Source organism: Poecilia mexicana, unplaced genomic scaffold (genome assembly GCF_051168715.1).
Source record: "Poecilia mexicana isolate PSO_F unplaced genomic scaffold, ASM5116871v1 scaffold_2, whole genome shotgun sequence".
NCBI classification, from domain to species: Eukaryota; Metazoa; Chordata; class Actinopteri; order Cyprinodontiformes; family Poeciliidae; genus Poecilia; species Poecilia mexicana.
Genome location: NW_028263371.1, coordinates 619,393 through 640,000, shown reverse-complemented (window position 1 = coordinate 640,000; position 20,608 = coordinate 619,393). Strand labels below are relative to the sequence as shown.

The window sequence follows — 20,608 nt, the reverse complement described above, 5'->3', positions numbered from 1 at the left end:
AGTCTTTATTGTCATTTTACATTTCCGCATAACATACGGAACCACAACAACATTGGGGAATTGGCCAATTATGAATGAGTAACAGAAGTTGCCTGATACATATGCACACATTGGTTTAGGGTGTTGATCTTCTTAAGCCACACCCACATATTCCACAAATACCACAAACACACAGCCTCTGATATGTTTAAATCCTAAAACATTTATCCAGTTTGGAGTAGAAAAATACATATTTAAAACTAACCTTAAGCTCTATAAACTTTCTTGCCTAACAACTGTGTACTCTGAGTATAAATGTCGGATGTACATCAAATATATGTTATGATTTTATTATCAAATTATTTTAACATTAAAATGCTCCCAAAACCTGGTCCACTTTGCTACTTCATTTGTTTTAGAAAATCACTCTGAGATGCTTTTGAAAAAGAATGAGACATTTTAATAATCTGTGTCTGGATATGGAATGTGATTGGTTCCAACCGTTTACTATATTACTACTACTATTACTGACAAATGCTAAAAAAGCAACTTAGAAACAGAAAGAAGCAGATGGCAGAACCAGTCCAGCCATTTGCAGGTTTATATTGTGATTGAGACGAGGCAGAGTAAGCTAAGATCAAAAACATTTGTGCTGCTGCCAGTGTGCTACGTCATAATGACGGATAGGACGAGTCAAACTGGTTCCAGGTTTCACAGCAGCCCCAGAGACGGTCAGTCACAGGGTGGAGATAGACTGAGCTAATGATTATCTCATTCCTAAACAATATTTCCCACTTTTCACACACACATGTAGACATATGAAAGCAAAGCTACAGTGTGTTCCTATACAGAAGTGATAAATCTGTGAAATTTAATGGGTTAATCTCTTCATCAACACCAGGTTTTGCTTTGGTTTTCTTGTCGGCCATCTGATTTTCCTGATTGCTTTCCTTCCTGGTACAAACATGCCGCTCCATTGTCCTGCTGCATTCTCTTGTCTTGCTCTTTTCTCCTTCACATCCTGCTCCTGACTATCGCTGACTGTGTTCATGTATGATCTCCTTTTAAATTTTCTTTTTGACTTCTCAGTATCTGTGCTTACAGCTCTCCATTAAACCAAAACATACGAGTCTCTTTCTCTTTATTTCCCCTGTACAACACAGACTGAGGAGCCGCCCTGAATCTGTGTTTCGCTCTGTGTAAGCAGACGGTTTGGTGGCTTGTTGTTTCTCAGAAAACCTTTGAGCGTATTGTGATCCAGCACTGTGGGGATAAAGGCCTGAGGGTTCACTGAGAACAAATCCTACTGGTCCAACAGGTTTTTTGTGTTTTGTGTAAATGAAAGTGTGTAAGCAGATAAGAGTTGTAGACTACTAGGAGAGTAAAGTATGAAGTTTTTTTTCTTTGGTTATTATACCTTTCCACTGTTTGTTTTATGTGTTCACAGATATGCACGTCGTGCTTCTTCGATAACAATCCTGCCCAGTAATTTTCTCAGAAGTATTTAGCATTGACTGAGCAGTGTGTCAGTGTTAGACATAAAACTGACTTCCTCGGGGACCAGCTGTTTGCTACACATGTTAATGTAATGGTGTGTCTCCGCAGAAGAATGTAATCACTCTGGACTTTTCCTCTTAGGACCAGAATGATGTCATCGACAAACACACTCAGTCTGGCCTTGACCTGCTGGAGCGTTACATAAAGTTTGTAAAGGAGCGGACGGAGATCGAACAGAACTACGCCAAGCAGCTCAGGTGTGCTCTGAATTTTTTTTTTCTCAAATTGATTCTTTTGTGCATTTTACTGTTTTTAATGTCAGAGTACCATGCAAAGCTGTGTCTGTAACTGCAATGAAAAACATTTGTGGCTTTCAAGTTTTCAAATAAAGAAAAATGGAAAGGTGTGCAAGTATTCTTCTTCTGAATTTGATGTACAACCCAGTGCAATTAATAACCCCCAAAAGCATCATGGTGGCAGTATCATGCTGTGGGGATGCTTTCCTTCAGCACAGACAAATAACTTGGTCAGACTTTATGGGGAGATGGATGAATATGAATACAAGGCAATACTGAATAAAATAATGATACAATTAATGATTAAAACCTGTAAAAGCAGTAGTGGCCCAGCCAAAGTCCAAATCTAAGTTCACCAAAGAATCTGTGGCAAGAGCTGAGAGTCTGAGCTCTGCTATGCTGTAGACTAACATCCCAGCACCCTTTCATGCTTATCTATTATCAAATCCCTATAAAATACACTGAAATAATCCCACGAAACGTGGCAAAGTTCAATGAGATGCAGAGTTTTGCATGTTTTGCATGGAAATGTAGACTTTCAGTGAACTTGTACCTTTATGCCGGCATGCAAATGTTAATTTTGTTTCTTTTTATTGTCTAACAGGAATTTGACAAAGAAGTACTCCAAACGAGGAGGCAAAGATGAGCAGGAGTGCAAGTAAGAAAACAGTCAAAATGAATCACTCATCAAAATCCTCCATAGTTCTGGTTTTCTTTTCTTGCACTTGACATTGTCTTGATTTTGCAATGGCATGATGAAGGCAATTGATCATTGCTTTTTTTTTAAAAAAAAAAACAATGATTGTCATACTTCCATCCTAGAGAAATTAGAAACCCCAGAATGGCTGTAAAATGCTACATAATTAAATGCCAAAAGATCTTCATAACCTTCATACCAATAAACTTGTCAGACAGAGAGTGTCTGTTCAAAGGAAAAATAGTCATTTTGGAGGATTTTAGTAACTTTAGCATATCTGGAGAGGACAGCATAACTGACTGGCATGAGCTCAGATTAGGTTTGGTCAGGAAGGTGTTTTGGGTGTATTCCATTGAGATCCAGCCTCTGGGCTGATCCAGACCACTCCAAACAAGTTTTATGTTGCAGTCGGCTTGGGAACGCCTTCTATTCCCACTAAAAAACTGGAACCAGCTGCTGGGCATGGGGAGGCCTGGGAGCTGTACTGGAGGACAAACTAGATCGGTAGTTACTGTAATAATTAGCCTTCAGGTATTGTGTACATTGTGAGTTTGTTAACAACCATGGACATTATACGTACAAAATAAATTCATTTTGTGTTGCACTTGCATAAACTCACATGAAGCATTTTTAGAAAAATGCTACCTTTAATTAGATTTTTTTAAAGTGGGAAAACATTCCTCAATATTTTTTTTCACAAATCACTATCACTTTGAAGCAGATCTAAATGAAGCTTTTTTTTTATAACTTATGCTATACTTTTTAGAGTGTTTTAAATCAAATTTGAATCAGTAATACATGACTTCCTGTTTACATGTACAAATATTAATGAGACAGGAGCTGGATGGTCAGTTCTGCTGTCACCCTCCTCAAATATCATTTTTAGGGTTATTTTACCCATTTTTATTATAATTACCTACGATGCTGTATGCTGCTAAAGAAAGATATAGCTCAGACCCAACAAAATTTGACCTTGTATAAATGTTGTATAACAGCCAATGTAAGCTTTAACCCATAGCTTCACTGGCCATCTCAAAGTATGCCATGTTTTTAAAGCTGTAGCTTTAAAAGCATTAAAAGTTTCTGTCATTCCTGAAAGTTTTTCTGATGAATCAACAGAGGAAGTGAATATAGTTTAGAGCAGAGTTGTTCAAACTCATTACAGCTCTGCCTCAAACGCTCTAATTCTTCTGGTTTAAGAGTAAGACAGCTGGCTTATTGGAGATTTATGGGCATTAAATCAAAGGATGTCACCCATTACTATTGTCAAGGTAATGCTCTTTTGAATGTAAGAATGGTATTTAAAAAATCTACGGCATGTCTCTTTTAAACAGAGTGCAGGCTAGCTGACTAATTGGCTGACTAACATTAGGTGTCACTCCTTAAAAATGATTTTCTGAGCAATAAGCATGTTGACTTTAACACTTCTTCAGCGGTCAGAAATATTTCAATAATTATTGTTCTATTTTCATTTTATCATTAACTTCCGCTGAGGTCATAAATCTCTTCCAGAAGGGATTTAACATATTTTGTCATCCATGCCTGTGAACAAGTGTTAACAATAAAAATATCTATTTCAAAATGACCTAATTGTTCTCAGCTGACACATTATATGAATTGAATATTTTTTGACTGAAGCAGGATTTATTCTAAAGCAGCCTAATATGCTGTAACAGTAAGAGAATAACAGAACATATAAAGTAATTATTGGTATCATGAATCCAACCTGTTCAGATTTTGTTCTGTTTAAACAGCAGTTCAAGTCCATTTTTTAAAAGTAATAAGATCAGTTACTGCTCTTGGTGACATATATATATTTTTTGACATTATTAGGCAAAGTGATAACAGGTTTCTGCATCCATAATCTGGCAGTTAGCAAGGTTAGAGCTGATCACTCACATAAAATGCAATCAAATATTGATTATGGGGTAAGCAAACTGCACTACAGCTACATGTCAGTAGATTATGTTTTTTACTGAAAAGGTAATTGAGTTCACAATTTAAATAAAATCATGAAACTCAATGTTGCCCAAAATAAACACAAATATTTTCTTATGTCTTCTCATCAAATGATTGGTTCTTTGTGTTTAGATTTGTTGTCCACAGATAAAATGTAGTCTTCTCCAAATGTGTTTTTTTTTTCATTTTATTTTCCAAGTTAGAAATAAAACAAAAATATACAGAAAAAGTGTTTAAAAACAGAATTATCCTTTGTCAGCAACAGTCTATTATTTAGATTAATTAAACAAACATGGAGTGGAATATTATTTCTGTTTCATTTTTTGTATAACTTAGATTATGAACTAATGAAAAATGATTTTGAGGACAGAGGCATTAGGCTCAGTACTTGGCTGGGAATCCTTTTGCATTAATAACTGCATCAAAGAGGTGTGGCATGGAGTAGATCACCCTGGGGGTCTGCTGACATGTGATGGAAGACCAGGTTGCTATAACGACCTTCAGCTCATCTGCATTGTTGGGTCTGGTATCCCCCACGTTCTTGACTATACTCTATAAATCTCAGTTTTCCATTCATATGCATTCTGTGGGCAGCCACTTTTTTAAAAAAGTGAGCGTTTTGTATCTTATCCCCTCGTTGTGGAAGACATCAGTGACTGCTTTTAAGGCAGCAGTCTTCTTTATGATAATATCGGCCATGACATAATAATTCTTCAATAAAAGTCCATTGTAATTAGCTTGTATTATTCAAATTTCCAGAGAAATTTAGTTTTGCATTTCTGTAGCCAAAAATCATGAAGAATTGCAGAAATACTTTGACTGTACCAAATCTATATTAAATATGAGCTTCACATTTGCAGTCAATATGTATTTAAATGTACTTTCTAAATTTTACTGAGATTCACTTTTAATATTTTCTTCTTGACAAAGGGAGGGTCATGAACACATCATGTGTTAGAAAAATTAAAATACTTTAAGTGACACTGAAAGTGCTTTTGATAGTATATTGATATATTGTAAATCTTGACAGTCTGCCCATTTGATGCTTTTTAGTGTAATATATATTAATATGATCATGTGATATTATAAATGATGCAGGAGTCAGTATAATCAACACTGGACAGTGTAAAATGATCTTAATACAGCATATTCTTTGCTTACAGTAGTAAACCACAACATACAGTTTTATGGGTTTTGCTTTTCTGATATATTTCCAACTTTCCAAATGTTCCCTCTCACTGCCGTTGTAGGTTCAGCAATCACGCGTCTTTCCAGGAGATCCTGAATGAGCTGGGTGACTACGCAGGCCAACGGGAGGTTGTTGCTGAGAACATGACGGCCAACATCTGTGATAAGCTTACCAAATATATCCAGGACCTCAAACAGGAACGTAAAACAGTGAGTGAGGGAGGGAGAGAGGAATGTGAAGTTTAGACAGATTCCGCCTTGCTGAAGTTTGCAGTGTTACCATCCAAAGCTGCAGCAGATTCCTCACAGCCTCTCTGTTTTCAGTACCTTTCTGATGTCAAGAAGGCCCAGCAGAATCTGGAGAGCAGCTTTAAACACCTAGAAAGTGTGAGTCAAGTGTTGGTGATTTGATTTTATTAAATCTAAATTATACCATGTCGTAAATTATAATACATATCCTGTTTTTGCTGTAGAATTATTTTACAGGCTCCTAAATCTTAAAAATGTCTGTTTTTTTAATAAACAGATTCATTAAAGTTTGTCTAAGAGAAAAAAGTGCAACATATTGAAACAAACTCCGTTTTTTTGTTGTTGTTTTTTTTACTTTCCCTTATTAACTTAGTTACTCTTTGTTAATTGTTCTCACTCAAACACATTTTTGATTTATGTTTTCTGTTTCTCTTGCAGATCACCACTAATGTATTTATTGAACAAATAATCCAATTATACCTTATAGATTATATTAATAAGACTCAGGAACAAGTGAGGAGAACAGAGCAAATCTTAATCTTTCCCTACTTTGTAGAGTCCGGTCTTAGTTCCATGACTTTGCTTTGTTAACATTGCTGTTGCTGAAATGTATTACATTTGTACATGTTCATGCTTGCAGATTAAAAAGCGCTTTGCTAAGGAGTGGGCGGAGGCTGACAAAGCCACACAGCAGGCAGAGAAGACAGAGCACGACTCTAATGCCACCAAAGTTGAAGTTGACAAAGTAAACACTCGTAAACATTGGCTGTTAAACATTAGTATTCTGCATGTTTTCCTTTATCTGTCCTTTTTACGCCATCCTTTATATTTTAGACCTGCATCCTTTAATCTTCCATTGTCTTTATTTTTATGTATTTATATTTCTACTCTCTAGGCCAAGGCTCATGCTCTTGCTCGTACACGTGTAGCAGAAGAATGCAGGAACAACTATGCAGCAGAACTCCAGAAATACAACAAAGAACAAAACTACTTCTACTACACAGAGATACCACAGATCTACAACGTGAGAAAGTCTTTTGGACACACTGCAACAATGCTGCTCAGTAGTTTCTGTTAAATTAGAATCTAAAAGAGTTTGATGATTTGTGTTTCAAACAGAAACTCCAAGTCATGGACGAGCGGAGGATCCAGCAGCTGGCCGAGGGCTACTGCCTGTTTTCACACATCGAAAAGGACGTCCTGCCAATCATCTCCAAGTGTCTGGAGGGAATTGCTGCTGCAGGAACAAAAATTGATCACAAAAAGGCAAGTGGGTCACTCTGTACCTCTGACACATCTGACATTTCTCTGATCTGATGGGCAGCAAGCTCAATCAATCAATCAACCAATCAACCAATCAATCAATCAATCAATCAATCAATCAATCAATCAATCAATCAATCAATCAATCAATCAATCCATCCATCCATCCATCCATCCATCCATCCATCCATCCATCCATCCATCCATCCATCCATCCATCCATCCATCCATCCATCCATCCATCCATCCATCCATCCATCCATCCATCCATTTATTTGTACAGCTTATTTCAGCAGTAAGGCAGTTCAAAGTGCTATACATAATAAAAACACTAAATTACAAAGTCACAAACGAAACACCACACAGTCAACAATTGAACAAACATCACATTGTGATGAGTGCCATCACCAAAACCCAAAACCAATTAATTCAGATCACCAATTTACAACAAACAGGGCCAATTGAAGCCAATGATGCATTTAATACATAAGTGCAATATAATGCAGTCAAATGAGGTAGATCAGATGAGTTCAGCTCATTAAAAAAGGTGATGTGGAATGTGTGGAAGTCTGACAGATTGCATCAGCTGTTACCTCTGAAGCAATCTCTCATCCTGAGTAAACAAGAAACTTGTAAAACTAAAGTTAAAGCAGCAATCTACCTTGAGCAGGAGCAGACACTAAAGAATTGGGCCAGCTTTATGGAAAATAAATATTACAAGTAACCAAACATATTAGGAGTCAGTAGCTCAATTAATGTGTTGTTTATGAAGGATGTAAAGCTGAACACAGAAATGTTCCTTCAGTTGTGTTCTGTTGTCTATAGAAGGCAGGCAATAATTCCATATAATAAAAATTATTTTTATGACGTTCTTCGAGAATATTTCTGGGTTTTCTCAACAGATGACCGCAAATTCTTTGCTGCAATTCTCGTTTGATTTTTCTTTGTTCACTTGGCCAGCATTGTTCTCCAGCTGCTGACTGACCCACGGTGATGTCACAGTTCATGCAGAAAAATCAGATATTCTGCAATACATGAAGCTTTGGAGCCTCTTTATATCAGTGAACTAATGTGACAGTGGCTCAAAAACATGTTCTGTGCAGCAGGAGCCCTAAGGTGGAAGGAGAGCTGATGAGAGGTGTGTCCCTTTAAGTCCAGTGTTGTATTATTTTGTAAAATTATTTTGTTTTCCCAGTGAACACAGGCCCTTAAATGACCCTCATCAATATGTTTAAGGCTTTTTGAATCTTGCATCAGATTCAAACAGGCTTGAGGCTGAAACTGCTGCCAAAGGATCATTAACAACATATTAAGTAAACAGTCAGATCAGAAATCAAAATCAGCCACCAGAGCTTCATCCAATGTGTAAAACCATGAGCTGTGGAACATCACCCTTTCTGCAGTGTGTGTTGATTCACACCTGGTGTTTCATTTTTGTGTCATGGCAGGACTCAAAACTTTTAATAGAGCAACACAAGTCTGGCTTTGACAGACCCACCGATGTGGAGTTTGAGGACTACTCGCAGGGCATCAAACCATCAAACTCAGAATCTACCCTCCACCCTCTGAAAGGACGCAAGCACAAGATCTTCAAGAAGCACAAGGTGAGCCTGACTGTCTTTGAACATGCTTGGAGAGAGAGAGAGATATTAACACAGCTACACCCATCTGTTTTCCTTTTATATTAAGATTTATAAATATCAATCAGCTTGTCTTTTTCCTGCAGTCAGAGAGAGCTGCTTCCTTGTCAATAACTTTAGATAAATAACTAGAGAGGTTAGCTTGGCTCTCCTTCTTATCTTTGCTCTGCTGGTCCTACCTGCAGGAACCTGCTATAAGAAACACACTATCTTTTATCACAATGTCTTAAAATAAATGCACACACACTTCTACACAAATCATATCTTATCAGCCAATGTTCTCGCTCAGGGGTGAATTCTAACTCCAGTTTGCTGCAGAGACATGCCCCTCTTTGACTTTTAATATGCGCTGTTTGAAATATTTCTTTATCTCAAAATCTCGCTCTTCTTGTCTTTCCTTTTGATCACTGTCTTTTTGTTTCAACAAATCCCTCCATCTTGTCTTTTTGTTTTGTTCTCCAGCAGTGTCAATTTTGACAGCAACTTTTTATTTAGCTTTAGTGTCAGTCTTTTGACTAAAATGTAATTTAGGTTTAGTTGTAATTTAGTCATCAGAACTGTTTTAGTCCCAGTCTGATTTTAGTTGACTAATTGTAATAAAAATGTAGTTAACTAAATCTACTGTCAATTTAGCTGACAAAATCAAATGTAACAACCATTGTAGTTACCATAGTGAGAGACGTGGTTCTGATGCTCAGCTCTTCTGAGCTCTATGTGTAGTTTACACTTCAATCTTTCCGTCTGTCTGTCCTTTCCGCGGTCTGAATGAGTTCAGTCAAACTTACACACATACACACACACACACACACACACACACACACAAACACCCCCCCCCCCACACACACACACACACACACACACACACAGGATTTTTCCCTTCATACATAAAGTGTGGCTGTTGAGAGCTGGTCCAGTTTGGACCTTTTCTGTTTCCAGGTCTGTGTTCAGATCTGTTGTATCTACAGCCAACATGTTGCTGTAAAACTGTATATCATAAGTTTGATTTGTTGTTCCTTCATTTCATGCTGAGTCATTCTTTCTCCCTGTGCAGATAACACATGGTGAAAAGCACACGGTAATGCTCATCTTCAGAAGGACATGAAAGGTGTTGGATAACTGGATTTGGTGCTGGATTTCTTTTACTGGGAAATTTAAACAGTAACTCCACAATAGATTCAGAAAACAACCCCAACTAACCCTACATACCTGGAGCAAAACATATGAGGATAAAACACAGGGTGGGTCCAAATCAAGGGGCTAAAGTCAGTTCAAAAGAGCAAAAACTGCAGTTCTTTAAATGGCCACTTGAGGCCAAAAAGAAGAATATATACAGTGTATTGTATAAAAACTGTAAATCTTTACTGATCATCTACTTATTGTCTCCACTGTTAGTGGTGGAGTGGGGGGCTTATTAGGCTACAAGTGAAAAGTTTGTTTACAAAGACGAGGTCTTGAAAAAGTGGGTAAGCTTAAGGATGCCGATGAGTTTAATAAAAATTCATTCGTTTTAGAATGGTTAGAAGACAGGTTGAAAGCATCTCCAATCTGATCCACTTCGTGTGTGATGGGTACCCTTACCTGTGACTGAGATTAATGATAAGTGAATGCTGCTCCTGACAGAAAGTCGTCAGAATACAGAGTTCATCTCAGGTTGTTTTGAGAGAGGCTGGAGATCTGCAGACAGCCCCAGTGTTCCCACTGAGAGCCAACAATGAGTAGTGAGGTTAAGACCTGGAGAACCACGAACTGCTTCATGTTGGTGTTTATTAGAAATGTTAGAAATCCTCTTTGCAACTCGTTCCAGTCTGACAAGCATTTGGTTTGATTTCTACTTGATTTGATTTATTTCTGTTTCTACAAACTGTTTCTACTGACTGCTGACAGTAGCTACATCACAAAATCCAAATTCTAAAGATCCAAACTATCTGGCTGAAGCTGCTGACCCACTTTCATTGAACCCCTTTTAGTATTATGTTCTGATGAAAATCCCTGCTGTCATCCTGTTAGTGGAGGTTTACTCATCTAAGTGGAGTTACTGTTTAATTAAAATAACCAAAGTCAGTTTAATTTGGGAAATGTTTGCTTTGATTTTGTTCAGGGATCTCTGGTCAAACTTTTACTTGTGATGGCATAATAGACAGAGTGATGTCCAATTCTTTGTAATTTAGATCTTTTAGATCAAATGTACATAGCCTTAGTTTTATTTTCAGTAGTTCTGTCCAAACATTACTTTTCTTACATATTTGCTCATTATTTAAAAATGTAAAACATCAAGAAATATATGAAAATCGATTTATCACGCTGCTTAAAACCTAAGGTGCATTTATAAAAAAACATCAGCTCCACACAGCGTGCCGCTCTTTTAAACACTCACACGGTATGCTGCCTGTGTCAGCAGTTGTTTTGGGAATACTTTGCTGTGTGGGAAGTTTCTATCTGAACCTTTGATGTTCGAGTGTTACAGCATTTTTCATCAAAATTCTTCAAGGGCACAAACTCAGGCGCCACCATTCAAGCTGCGCCTAAGACAGAGTCATCATGTTCTTTATGAAACTTTCATTGGACCCTTTGATTGTAAATGCAGACTAAGAGCAAACATTGTTTAAATATCCAATCAGGATTTAAGTAAATAAAAATATATGGAAAAACATTATTGTTGTTCAAGTAGCTGAGGGTAATGCTTGTTCTTAATCTAAAGTCTTAACAAATTTAGACTAAAACAAGTAGAATCTATAAAATAAGTTTATAATAAAAAAAATAACATAAAGACATGGTTAAAAAAGACCTTGACATTCCCTTGCATAATTTTAATTTATCCTTGTATGGCATCACAGGTGGTTCATTCTGAACCAGAGCAAATCACTGCAGAGCTGGAATTTATGGGTATTTTGTCTGGGTTAATATTGTTGGAGGGGATGTAGTTCTCACCTCGTATGAATCCTTCATTTCTTTACATATTCTGTTTCTTCTTCATTATTATTATTATTATTGTTGTTGTTGTTGTTGTTGTTATTTTATTTCTTTTATTTTTATTTTTATTTTTTTGCTCTATTTGAAGCTGGACAAACTGTTTCCTCCTTTCACTTTTCAAAGTAAGCATCACCTCTTCAACTTTTACAAGTTTGGCTGCATTACAAACACAGACTTCACTGAGTTTCATTTGGATTCCGAACAGGAAGCAAGATGACACAGACTCCTTTACTCTGATATGCCAAAATCAAATCCAGTCCAGCCGCTTGGCTCTACAAGTCATTTCCTAGACTCGCCGTAGGAACGTAGCTGTTCTGTGAAGATCTCAGCGGTTTCTTGCATCATGAAGACCAAGGAACAAAGATCCAGAACGGAAGTCGTTAGGTTACCTCAGGATGCCCCAACCTGGTCCTGGAGGCACTTTGTCCTACACGCCTTAGGTGTTTCCCTGCTTCAGCACACTTGGTTCACATGATTGCTGTGAAGCAAAAACCTGTAAATCACCCATCAATAGGAAGCAAGTGTGCTGAAGCAAGACCAGAATTTGGAAACACTGTGAACAGTATCTAAGAGTTGAATATTTTACAAAGCACTGTTCAATACATCATCTGAAAATATTAAGATTATAGCACAAAGTTTAAGACACGGTCATCCACCCTGGCTGAAGAGCAAAGAGAGCACTAAGCAGTCCTGAGGTCCATATTAACTCTCAACGAGCTGCAGAGATTCACAGGTTAGGCAGGAGACAAGGATCACAATACTTGTAGACGGTGATAATCTGTCCTTTATGGGAGAGATGCAAGAAAAAAAATGTTTGATGTCTGCCAGATGTAGGAAACAGTGCAAACAGGGACAATTTGGCCTTCATTCAAAATGATTTGTGTTATAAAAATGAACACTGCGGATCACTCTGAACGCACCACGCTGAATGCTGGCAGCATGCTGTCAGGCTTCTTTTCAGCATGGACAGCAGAGCTGGTGAGGGTTTAGAGGCATTCCTACAACAAAATATGTTGTTACAGTCTGAAAGCAATCGTTCTTCCAGCAGGACAAATACCCTAACCATAAAACCAGACGTACCATGGTCTGTGTATTTATCAGAATGGTCCTGTCAAAGACCAGACCTAAATGTAACTTAGAATCTGTGGCAAAACTTGAAACTTGATTCTCATAGACTCTCTCACCATCACACTGAAGTTACAGAGAACAAGAGGCCAAAATTTCAGCCTTTAGAGACGTACATGGAAAGACTTGATATGCAGCTGTAACTGACATTCTATAAAATACTGACTCACAGATGTATTTGTATGAGTCAATGCTGACTGGCAGACATTGGTTATGCCCTACTTTGCATTGGTCTATGACACAAAATCTAAGATTTGTGGCTGTAATATGACTAACTGTGGAAAAGTTGAAGGGATGTGGATACTTTTACCAGGGACTGTTCATTATGCTCTGATCACTTGTCATAGTCATCTGCATTGATGCACTGTTTGTTTGTGCAGTCTCCTCCTGCAGAGGATTTCTCCCACCTTCCTCCAGAACAGAGGAAGAAGAAGCTGCAGGCAAAGATTGATGACATCACCAAAGAACTGACCAAGGAACAGGACTCAGGGTAAAACTGAGAGTTGCTAGCTTCTGTAACTTGGAAACAAAGTGAAAGTAAAACCAAGCTTTGTTCAGCGGGAAATCTTAGAGATATGCTTCTGTTAAACAATGCTCTGTTAAACAACATGTCCTCTGAACACTTCCCATTATTCAGATTCTTATCAGAAATTCCACCACCGAAAGAGACTTCCTGTCAACATAAGTGTGTTTGATGTGGACCCACAAGCAGAGAGGCAGAAGCAGCTTAGATGAGGAATGAACAGAACTTAAAAAAACAAAGGAGAACACAGGGAGCCAGAGCAGAGCAAAAAAAAAAAAAAAAAAAAAAAACCACAAATCCAAAGGAGAAAACCTTAGAGTTTCCCCCTTGCATTCCATCTCTTCCTAAGCGAAGAGACAGGAAGCAAAGGGGTGTGAGCAGGAGAAGCAGTAAAATACTGGAACCAAAGACCTGGGCTGATGAGCTAATACGTTCCAGGGGTTAAGAGAGAGAGAAAATGGCACAGTGGGTGAGGGAGAGTACACCAGGAAATAAATCTAACAGTAAAGAATAACTAGGCCTAAGAAACATAATTAAACTAGAGTAACAAAGAATAACTGGACACAAGAAGTAAACATGATGAACTAGAATCACTAAAGGGCTGAACTAAAGTAAAATGTAAAAGTAAAAAAGAAAGAGACTAAGGACCACAGAATAATCAAACCTCAAAAACAACCCAGGACACAACACTTCCTTATTAGAAGCAGACCATTCCCCAGCATTAACACCTCTGTCTGTCTGTCTGTCTGTCTGTCTGTCTGTCTGTCTGACCTCAGCGAGGCTCTGGAGAAGATGAGGGGTGTGTATGAGCAGAATCCACAGATGGGCGACCCCTCCAGTCTGGAGCCCCAAATCACACAGACAAGTCAGAACATCGGCCGCCTGAGGGGAGAACTGGCTAAATATGAGGTTATTACACAAAGCGCAGATATGCATATGTACAACACACTGTGTGAGTTTAAACATTTGACTTGTCCATTCCTCCCAGACGTGGTTATCAGAGGCAGTGGGTGGAGAAGACGCCTCACACAATACCACCAACAATAACAGTCAGTCTGGGTAAGACCTGCATTTAAGGGATTATTTAAGATCTACAGTACTTTTGTTGTTCACTAGAAATCCAGGCTTTAAAGTGAAAGCTTGGTTGAATTTTGTCAACCAGGCCGTTTTTCACTCTTTTTTTTTTATTTGTCTCTCTTTTCACTTCTTTTCTGTTGAACCTTGGTATCATCTTGTGCAATGTTGGATTAAAGATGGAGAAACAGCCACAAAAAATATCTACTGCAGAAGAACAGTTTGTTTGAATCAGGTCACATATTTAGGAAATTAGTAAAAAAAAAAAAAAAAAATCCATCATTGAATTAACTACAATTTTCAAAGTCTGCAGCCAAAATGTCTTTGGTAATCACTATTAGTTTTTGTCTGTCAAATTCAGCTTTTCTTTTTCTTTTTGGCATTTTTAAGCAAATAAACTATTGAAATGACAACAAACAATGTCTCTGTGGCATGCTGCTGGTCAAAATGTCCTGAGTTTAAATCTATCAGAACCTTTTTGTGGGGATGCAGACTTTTAGTTCATTTGTGGTTTGACAAAAAAGGAAAAATTGTAAGAAAGCAAAGACTTTGGTTACTGTCCTCCTGGACATGTGGAAACAATTATTGCACTTTCACCACAATGGAACCCTTAAGAGTTTTATCTTAGTTTAACTTTAGTGTAACTGAATATTTACAAATAATATTACAGCTTTTTTATATAACTATTTATGGCAAACATAATGCCAACCTGCAAGTCAAGATTACAAAAGGAACATACGGTTGTGGCATGCAGGCAGAGTGGGCTGATATATAGAAGGAAGGGATTATTTCCTTTTATCTTCCCCTCTTCTCTCTCTTCACATTTTCTGACTGATAACAGAATAAAGGTTGCTATTGTCACAAAAAAGGGAAAATTTTGGCAATTTCACTGCTTATCTTCACTAATCATAGAGACAAAATAAACTACAACAAAGGAGAGTTATTTTCTTTTTTATTTGTGATGTCTACCTCGTGGGTCACTTCGTGTGAATCTCGTTTTGTTCTCCTCCAGCATAATAGCCACACGGAACTCATCATCCAACGTCTACGCAGAGTTTGATGACGAGTTTGATGACATCGAAAGTCCTGTTGGTCAATGCACTGCTCTCTACACCTTCGCAGGTACATTTGTGATTTACCTGTTGAGCTTCTGTTAGAATAAATCTGCTCTCCATGTTTCTACATCTGATGTGTTCTGGCGTACAGGCAACAGCGAGGGCACCATTTCTATTACTGAAGGGGAGCTGCTGAGTGTCATGGAGGAGGACAAAGGAGATGGGTGGATGAGAGTCCTCAGAGCCAGTGGACAGGAGGGCTACATACCAACATCATATGTCAAACTCACACCTTAGTTTCCATCCCAAAGTTTTTTCTGGAAGGTCAAAGATCCAGTGGTGAACACAAAGACATGGGAGATGATTGCAGCTGCTCTCAACTTGTGTTTCATTGCTTCCAGAGATGGTTACAGTCAAATGAATATGAGTGGGTATTATTCACTTATATTGCAGTATAGTACACTCCAGGTCTCTGCTTTATGTGGCATGAAATGCTGCCTCAACGTGCAGATTACCAGCCTGGGGTGGTCCTTATCAATTTAAGTGCATTTAAAACTTAGAAACGACAGATCTTGTGAATGTTCCCTTTAATTTGTGACACACTGATGGTGTATGAGCTGTTATATAGAACCTTATTAAAGTATTCATTCCATTTGAATTTTCCATTTTTTAAAACCACAAACCTCAAAGTGTTTAAATAGGTCATTTTGCAGTCGACAAACAGAGCAATGCACAATGTTGAGGATAAACGATATGAGGCTGAAAAGTGTGGCCTGCATTTGTATTCAACCCCCTTCAGTCTAGGACTTTTAGAATCCAGGTGGGTGTAATTTAATCCCATATATATACATTTGAGAACACAAAATAATAATCCAACTTTTAAACATCTGATGGCAAGGAGAGTATTAATCAGAGAAGCCATGGAGTCAACGGTAGCTGGAGGAGCTGCAGACATTCACAGCTGGGGTCTTCACAGCTATGGAAGAGTGGCACCAAAAACCTATTGAAGTTTGCAGTGTGCCACGTCATTCAGATGAGTCTAAATTGAAACGTTTTTGGTGACATTAAACCCCCATAATACCATGCAGTAAAGCATGGTGGTGACAGCATTATTCTGTGGAAATGCTTTTTTTCAGCCTGGACATGCAAATGGTAATGAATGGAGGTGAATGCAGGACGAGTTTCTGCAGGTGCAGGAGACAGTCTATGTTCTTTGGTCCTCACCGCCTCCCTGTCCTGCATGTTTTAGGTGTTTCCCTTCTGCCACACACCTGAATTGTATCTCTGGATGATTAACAGGTTTCTCGATGGTCATGCAATCATTTGAATCAGCTGTTCTGGAATAGAGGCCCATCTAAAACATGCAGAGCAGGGGGTCAGTGAGGACCAGGGTTGAGAAACACTGAGCTAGAACAAAGCATCCATGTGTTAAAGCGGCCCAGTCAAAGTCCCCACTTGAAACAAACCGAAAATCTGGCAAAACTTAAAACTTGATATCTACAGATATTCACCTTTCAATGTAACTGAAAACCAGTTTTGCAAAGAAAAATTAACAAAAAATCCTTATCGTGCAAATCTGGCAGAGACACACCTCTTTAGACCACAGGCTGTAATGGTAGGTGGTTCTATATTACCTCAGGGTGTGGAACACAAATGCATGCTATACACAAAAACAGTGTTCTTAAACTTTACAGTAAAGTACAACTATGCATTGTATCAGATAAACACCAATAAAAGACTCAAGTTAGAGGTTCTAATTGTACAAAAGGTGGAGAAGGATATGGGTATTTTTTACTGACCAGCAGTATAGTGTTGTATTTGTTTAGAGCAGTACTTGTACAGGATATCTTTGTTATTTACTTAGTCAATGTCAGTTGCAATAACCTCCTGAACTTTATTTCTTTATTTTAAAACATTTTCTGCTCAAACCAGTTTCCTGACACAATAATGTGAGAATCTGTCCTCAAATGTGCTTTTGTCTTTTAACTTGATGAAAACCACTAACCTGGCAGGAGTGAATAAAAAACGTTCTCTTTAACAGCAACCATAGGAAGCAGGGTTCACATTTTTCACATCTCAGGTATGCTTAAATACATAAATACAAGGCTACACAGGTTTCCTAGTCTGGGACTCCTAGATTTGGTGCAACTAGTTATCTTCAGAAGACACATACTTAGTAGTGTGCAGGTGGGTGTAATTTAATCTCAGCAAAAAAGGAATATATATGTCTTTTTTTTTTAAGGTTTTGTTGGCTCTAGTGGCCTTTATTTGAAAGTAGTTTGACAGGAAAGAGGGTAATGAGAGATGGGGAAGACATGCGGCAAATGTCAGCAGGCCAGGATTCAAACCTGTGATCACCGGCATGAGGACTAAGGCCTCAATACATGGGTTGTGTGTGTGTGTGTGGGGGTGTGTGTGTGTGTGTGTGTGTGTGTGTGTGTGTGTGTGTATATATATATATATATATATATATATATATATATATATATATATATATATATATAGAGCTAACTAAGGAGGACCAGACTTCCCTCTCTCCAGCCACTTGTTCCAGATCCTCTTGAGGAATCCCAAGGAGTTCGAAGGCCAGCAGAGGAACATCGTCTCTCCAGGGTGTCCTGGGTCTTCCCCTGGGTTTCCTTCTGGTGGTACGTCTCTAGAACACCTCACCAGGGAGGCGCCCAGGAGGAATCCTGACCAGATGCCCCAGCCACCTCAACCGGCTCCTCTCGATGTGAAGGAGCAGCAGCTCTACTCTGAGTCCCTCCTAGATGACAGAGTTTCTCACCCTATCTCAAAGAAGAGGTCAGACACCCTACGAGGAAAACTCATTTCAGCCGCTTGTATCTGTGCGCTCTTTCTTTTGGTCATGACCCACAGCTCATGACCATAGATGAAGGTAGGAATTAGATTGACCAGTAAATCGAGAGCCTCGCTTTTTGACTCATCTCTCTTTTCACCAGCTCCATTTTTCCCTCATTCCTAAACAAGATCCTGAGATACTTAAACTCCTCCACTTGGGGCAGGACATCCTCCCCGACCTGGAGAAAGCACTCTATTCTTTTCTGGCTCTGTATTTTTCTGTATTTATTCATACAGCTATGAATTTATATATAATTTATTGAGATGATAAAAGAAAGAACCTTGAATACACTGATCAACAGGTTTTGCATGTCATTTATCACATTCTCTTTCCTTTGGTTCCTTTGGTTGGTTTTCTCACCCAGGGTGTCAGACACACACAGGTCTCAGATTTTTACATGTATGGTGGAAAATAGGACAAATATAAAACTTTAATGTATGCACATTTATTGACTAACATTTACAATTTATATGTCTATGCATGCATTTTTAATTGACAATAATCTTATCACTTTCATAACTCCTTGTTTTTCCATAGCAACTAAAACAAACAAGAACCTGACACTGGTTGTTTGACATCATCATGTTGATGAGAACCTCTATGTTCTCATCAATGATGTCATAAATGTTCAAAGAGATACAAGAACACAAGAATTCTCAGTTTGCTTCTCAACTTGGTTGGAGGTAGATCGATTCCAGAGAGACGACTTCAAACTGATTTTACAAACCATTTTAACTGTTCACCAAGTCAAGATGATTTTTGATATTGATGGGACCTTGGATTTCTTGTTATGAAGGGAGTTGAAAAGTTGTTAGGATAGAGCATAAGAGGCAAAGACGTTTTAGTAGAGAGCTCTGAGGACGAGAGATCAAAATACTTTGGTTTGGACATTGAACCCTGAAGACCAAAAGGACATGAAAGATTCCTCTAAGGATGAGAAAGTTACCGTGAAAACATGGAGAAAGCAGGAGACCATCTCTGGTTCATCAAGTCTGATCATGAAGAGTTTCATTTTATCTGTGCTGTAAACTAAGAGCTGTGACTTAGTTTGTGAGTGATGGTAACCTTCACCAGGTGAAAACTTCACATCTTGTCTAGTATTGTTTTGCTCACAGAAAATCTTTTTTTTTGACAATTTGAAACATTTAACACTTTTTGTAGTATTGTAGATGCTTGCTGTAATTTCTGACATGTTTGTGATTAGTGTAAATGTTTAACTATTTGGAGTGTTATATGTTTTTTTTAATGATGCAAATGACATTTTTTGTTTCTTCTGTAGTATTATATATATATTTTACTTTCATTGAAAAGTAAAATCTGTTTAATTTTCAGCTTCTGCTTATAAGTGTTTAAAGTTAGTCATACTGCTTTTGCAGAAAAACAAACACTGCTAGTTTTAATTAGGTCTCATTAACTGAACCAAACCACATAAAACATTGTCAACGATCTGCCTCTTAGCATGATCAACTCACTCTTAAGTGTTTAGTTTCTGTATTCATGTCCTCCAAGTCTAAAACAGATTGAAGAACCTTGCAGAAGCGTTCAGCTCTGTAATCTTGCAGGGTGATTTTCAAAGGTCATCTGTGTAACAGTGGCTGAATAAAACTTATTTGTTGAAATTTTAGAAAACCATTCATAATTTATTATTGACTTCACAATAATCCACTATGTGTTTGACAATCACACAGAATTCCACTAATAAGCACTGAAGTTTATGCCTATGACATGACACATTATGGAAAACTTTTAAAGGTTTAAAAGTACTTTTGCAAGGCAATGTAGCTGAAAGTGCAAGAGTAACTCAACTTCAAGAATACCTCAAATGTAATTCTTTACTTCACATTTACCTTTATAGTTTAAACCCTGATGTCTAAAGGGTTGTTTCTTACATTTTTAGGACCAAATGCTGTATTTTAAAAGTAAAGACTTAAAAATAAAATAAAAATAAAGAAAAAATTGGATTTCTTAATCAGTTGTCGATCCATTTGTGTTTTGAGGCTGAAAAATTTGGGAGTAAACAAAAATCCTTTTTAAAAAAGCAAGCAAGTTGTCAAAAAATAACTGTTACCCAATGTGCAATAAATAAGTTGCATCTGCATGCAAGCTATTCCAAACGGAGGAAATGAAGGATTTAAGATTCATCTCCTGACTTGAACTATGAAGTGATTTCCTTCTTACTGAGTCATATCATGTTTAATCATTTGTTGCCTTTGTTGTCTTTTCGTGTAAT

General features: G+C 37.8%; 1 protein-coding gene across 2 annotated transcripts in view; it reads left to right on the top strand.

The window, feature by feature from the left end:
• Positions 1–20,010, top strand: part of trip10b (thyroid hormone receptor interactor 10b) — a 24,987-nt gene extending 4,977 nt beyond the window's left edge. The window contains exons 2-15 of one of the 2 annotated variants that reach the window (XM_014974214.2): positions 1,618–1,733; positions 2,377–2,430; positions 5,679–5,826; positions 5,941–6,003; positions 6,506–6,610; positions 6,761–6,889; positions 6,985–7,131; positions 8,577–8,732; positions 9,820–9,843; positions 13,244–13,353; positions 14,163–14,295; positions 14,375–14,445; positions 15,473–15,582; positions 15,667–20,010. In XM_014974214.2, the coding sequence (XP_014829700.2) occupies positions 1,618–1,733; positions 2,377–2,430; positions 5,679–5,826; positions 5,941–6,003; positions 6,506–6,610; positions 6,761–6,889; positions 6,985–7,131; positions 8,577–8,732; positions 9,820–9,843; positions 13,244–13,353; positions 14,163–14,295; positions 14,375–14,445; positions 15,473–15,582; positions 15,667–15,812 (1,512 nt within the window). In that variant the 3' untranslated portion in view covers positions 15,813–20,010. The remainder of the gene's footprint in view (positions 1–1,617; positions 1,734–2,376; positions 2,431–5,678; positions 5,827–5,940; positions 6,004–6,505; positions 6,611–6,760; positions 6,890–6,984; positions 7,132–8,576; positions 8,733–9,819; positions 9,844–13,243; positions 13,354–14,162; positions 14,296–14,374; positions 14,446–15,472; positions 15,583–15,666) is intronic. The other variant, XM_014974220.2, reaches the window with a different exon arrangement.
• The last annotated feature ends 598 nt before the right edge of the window (positions 20,011–20,608 follow it).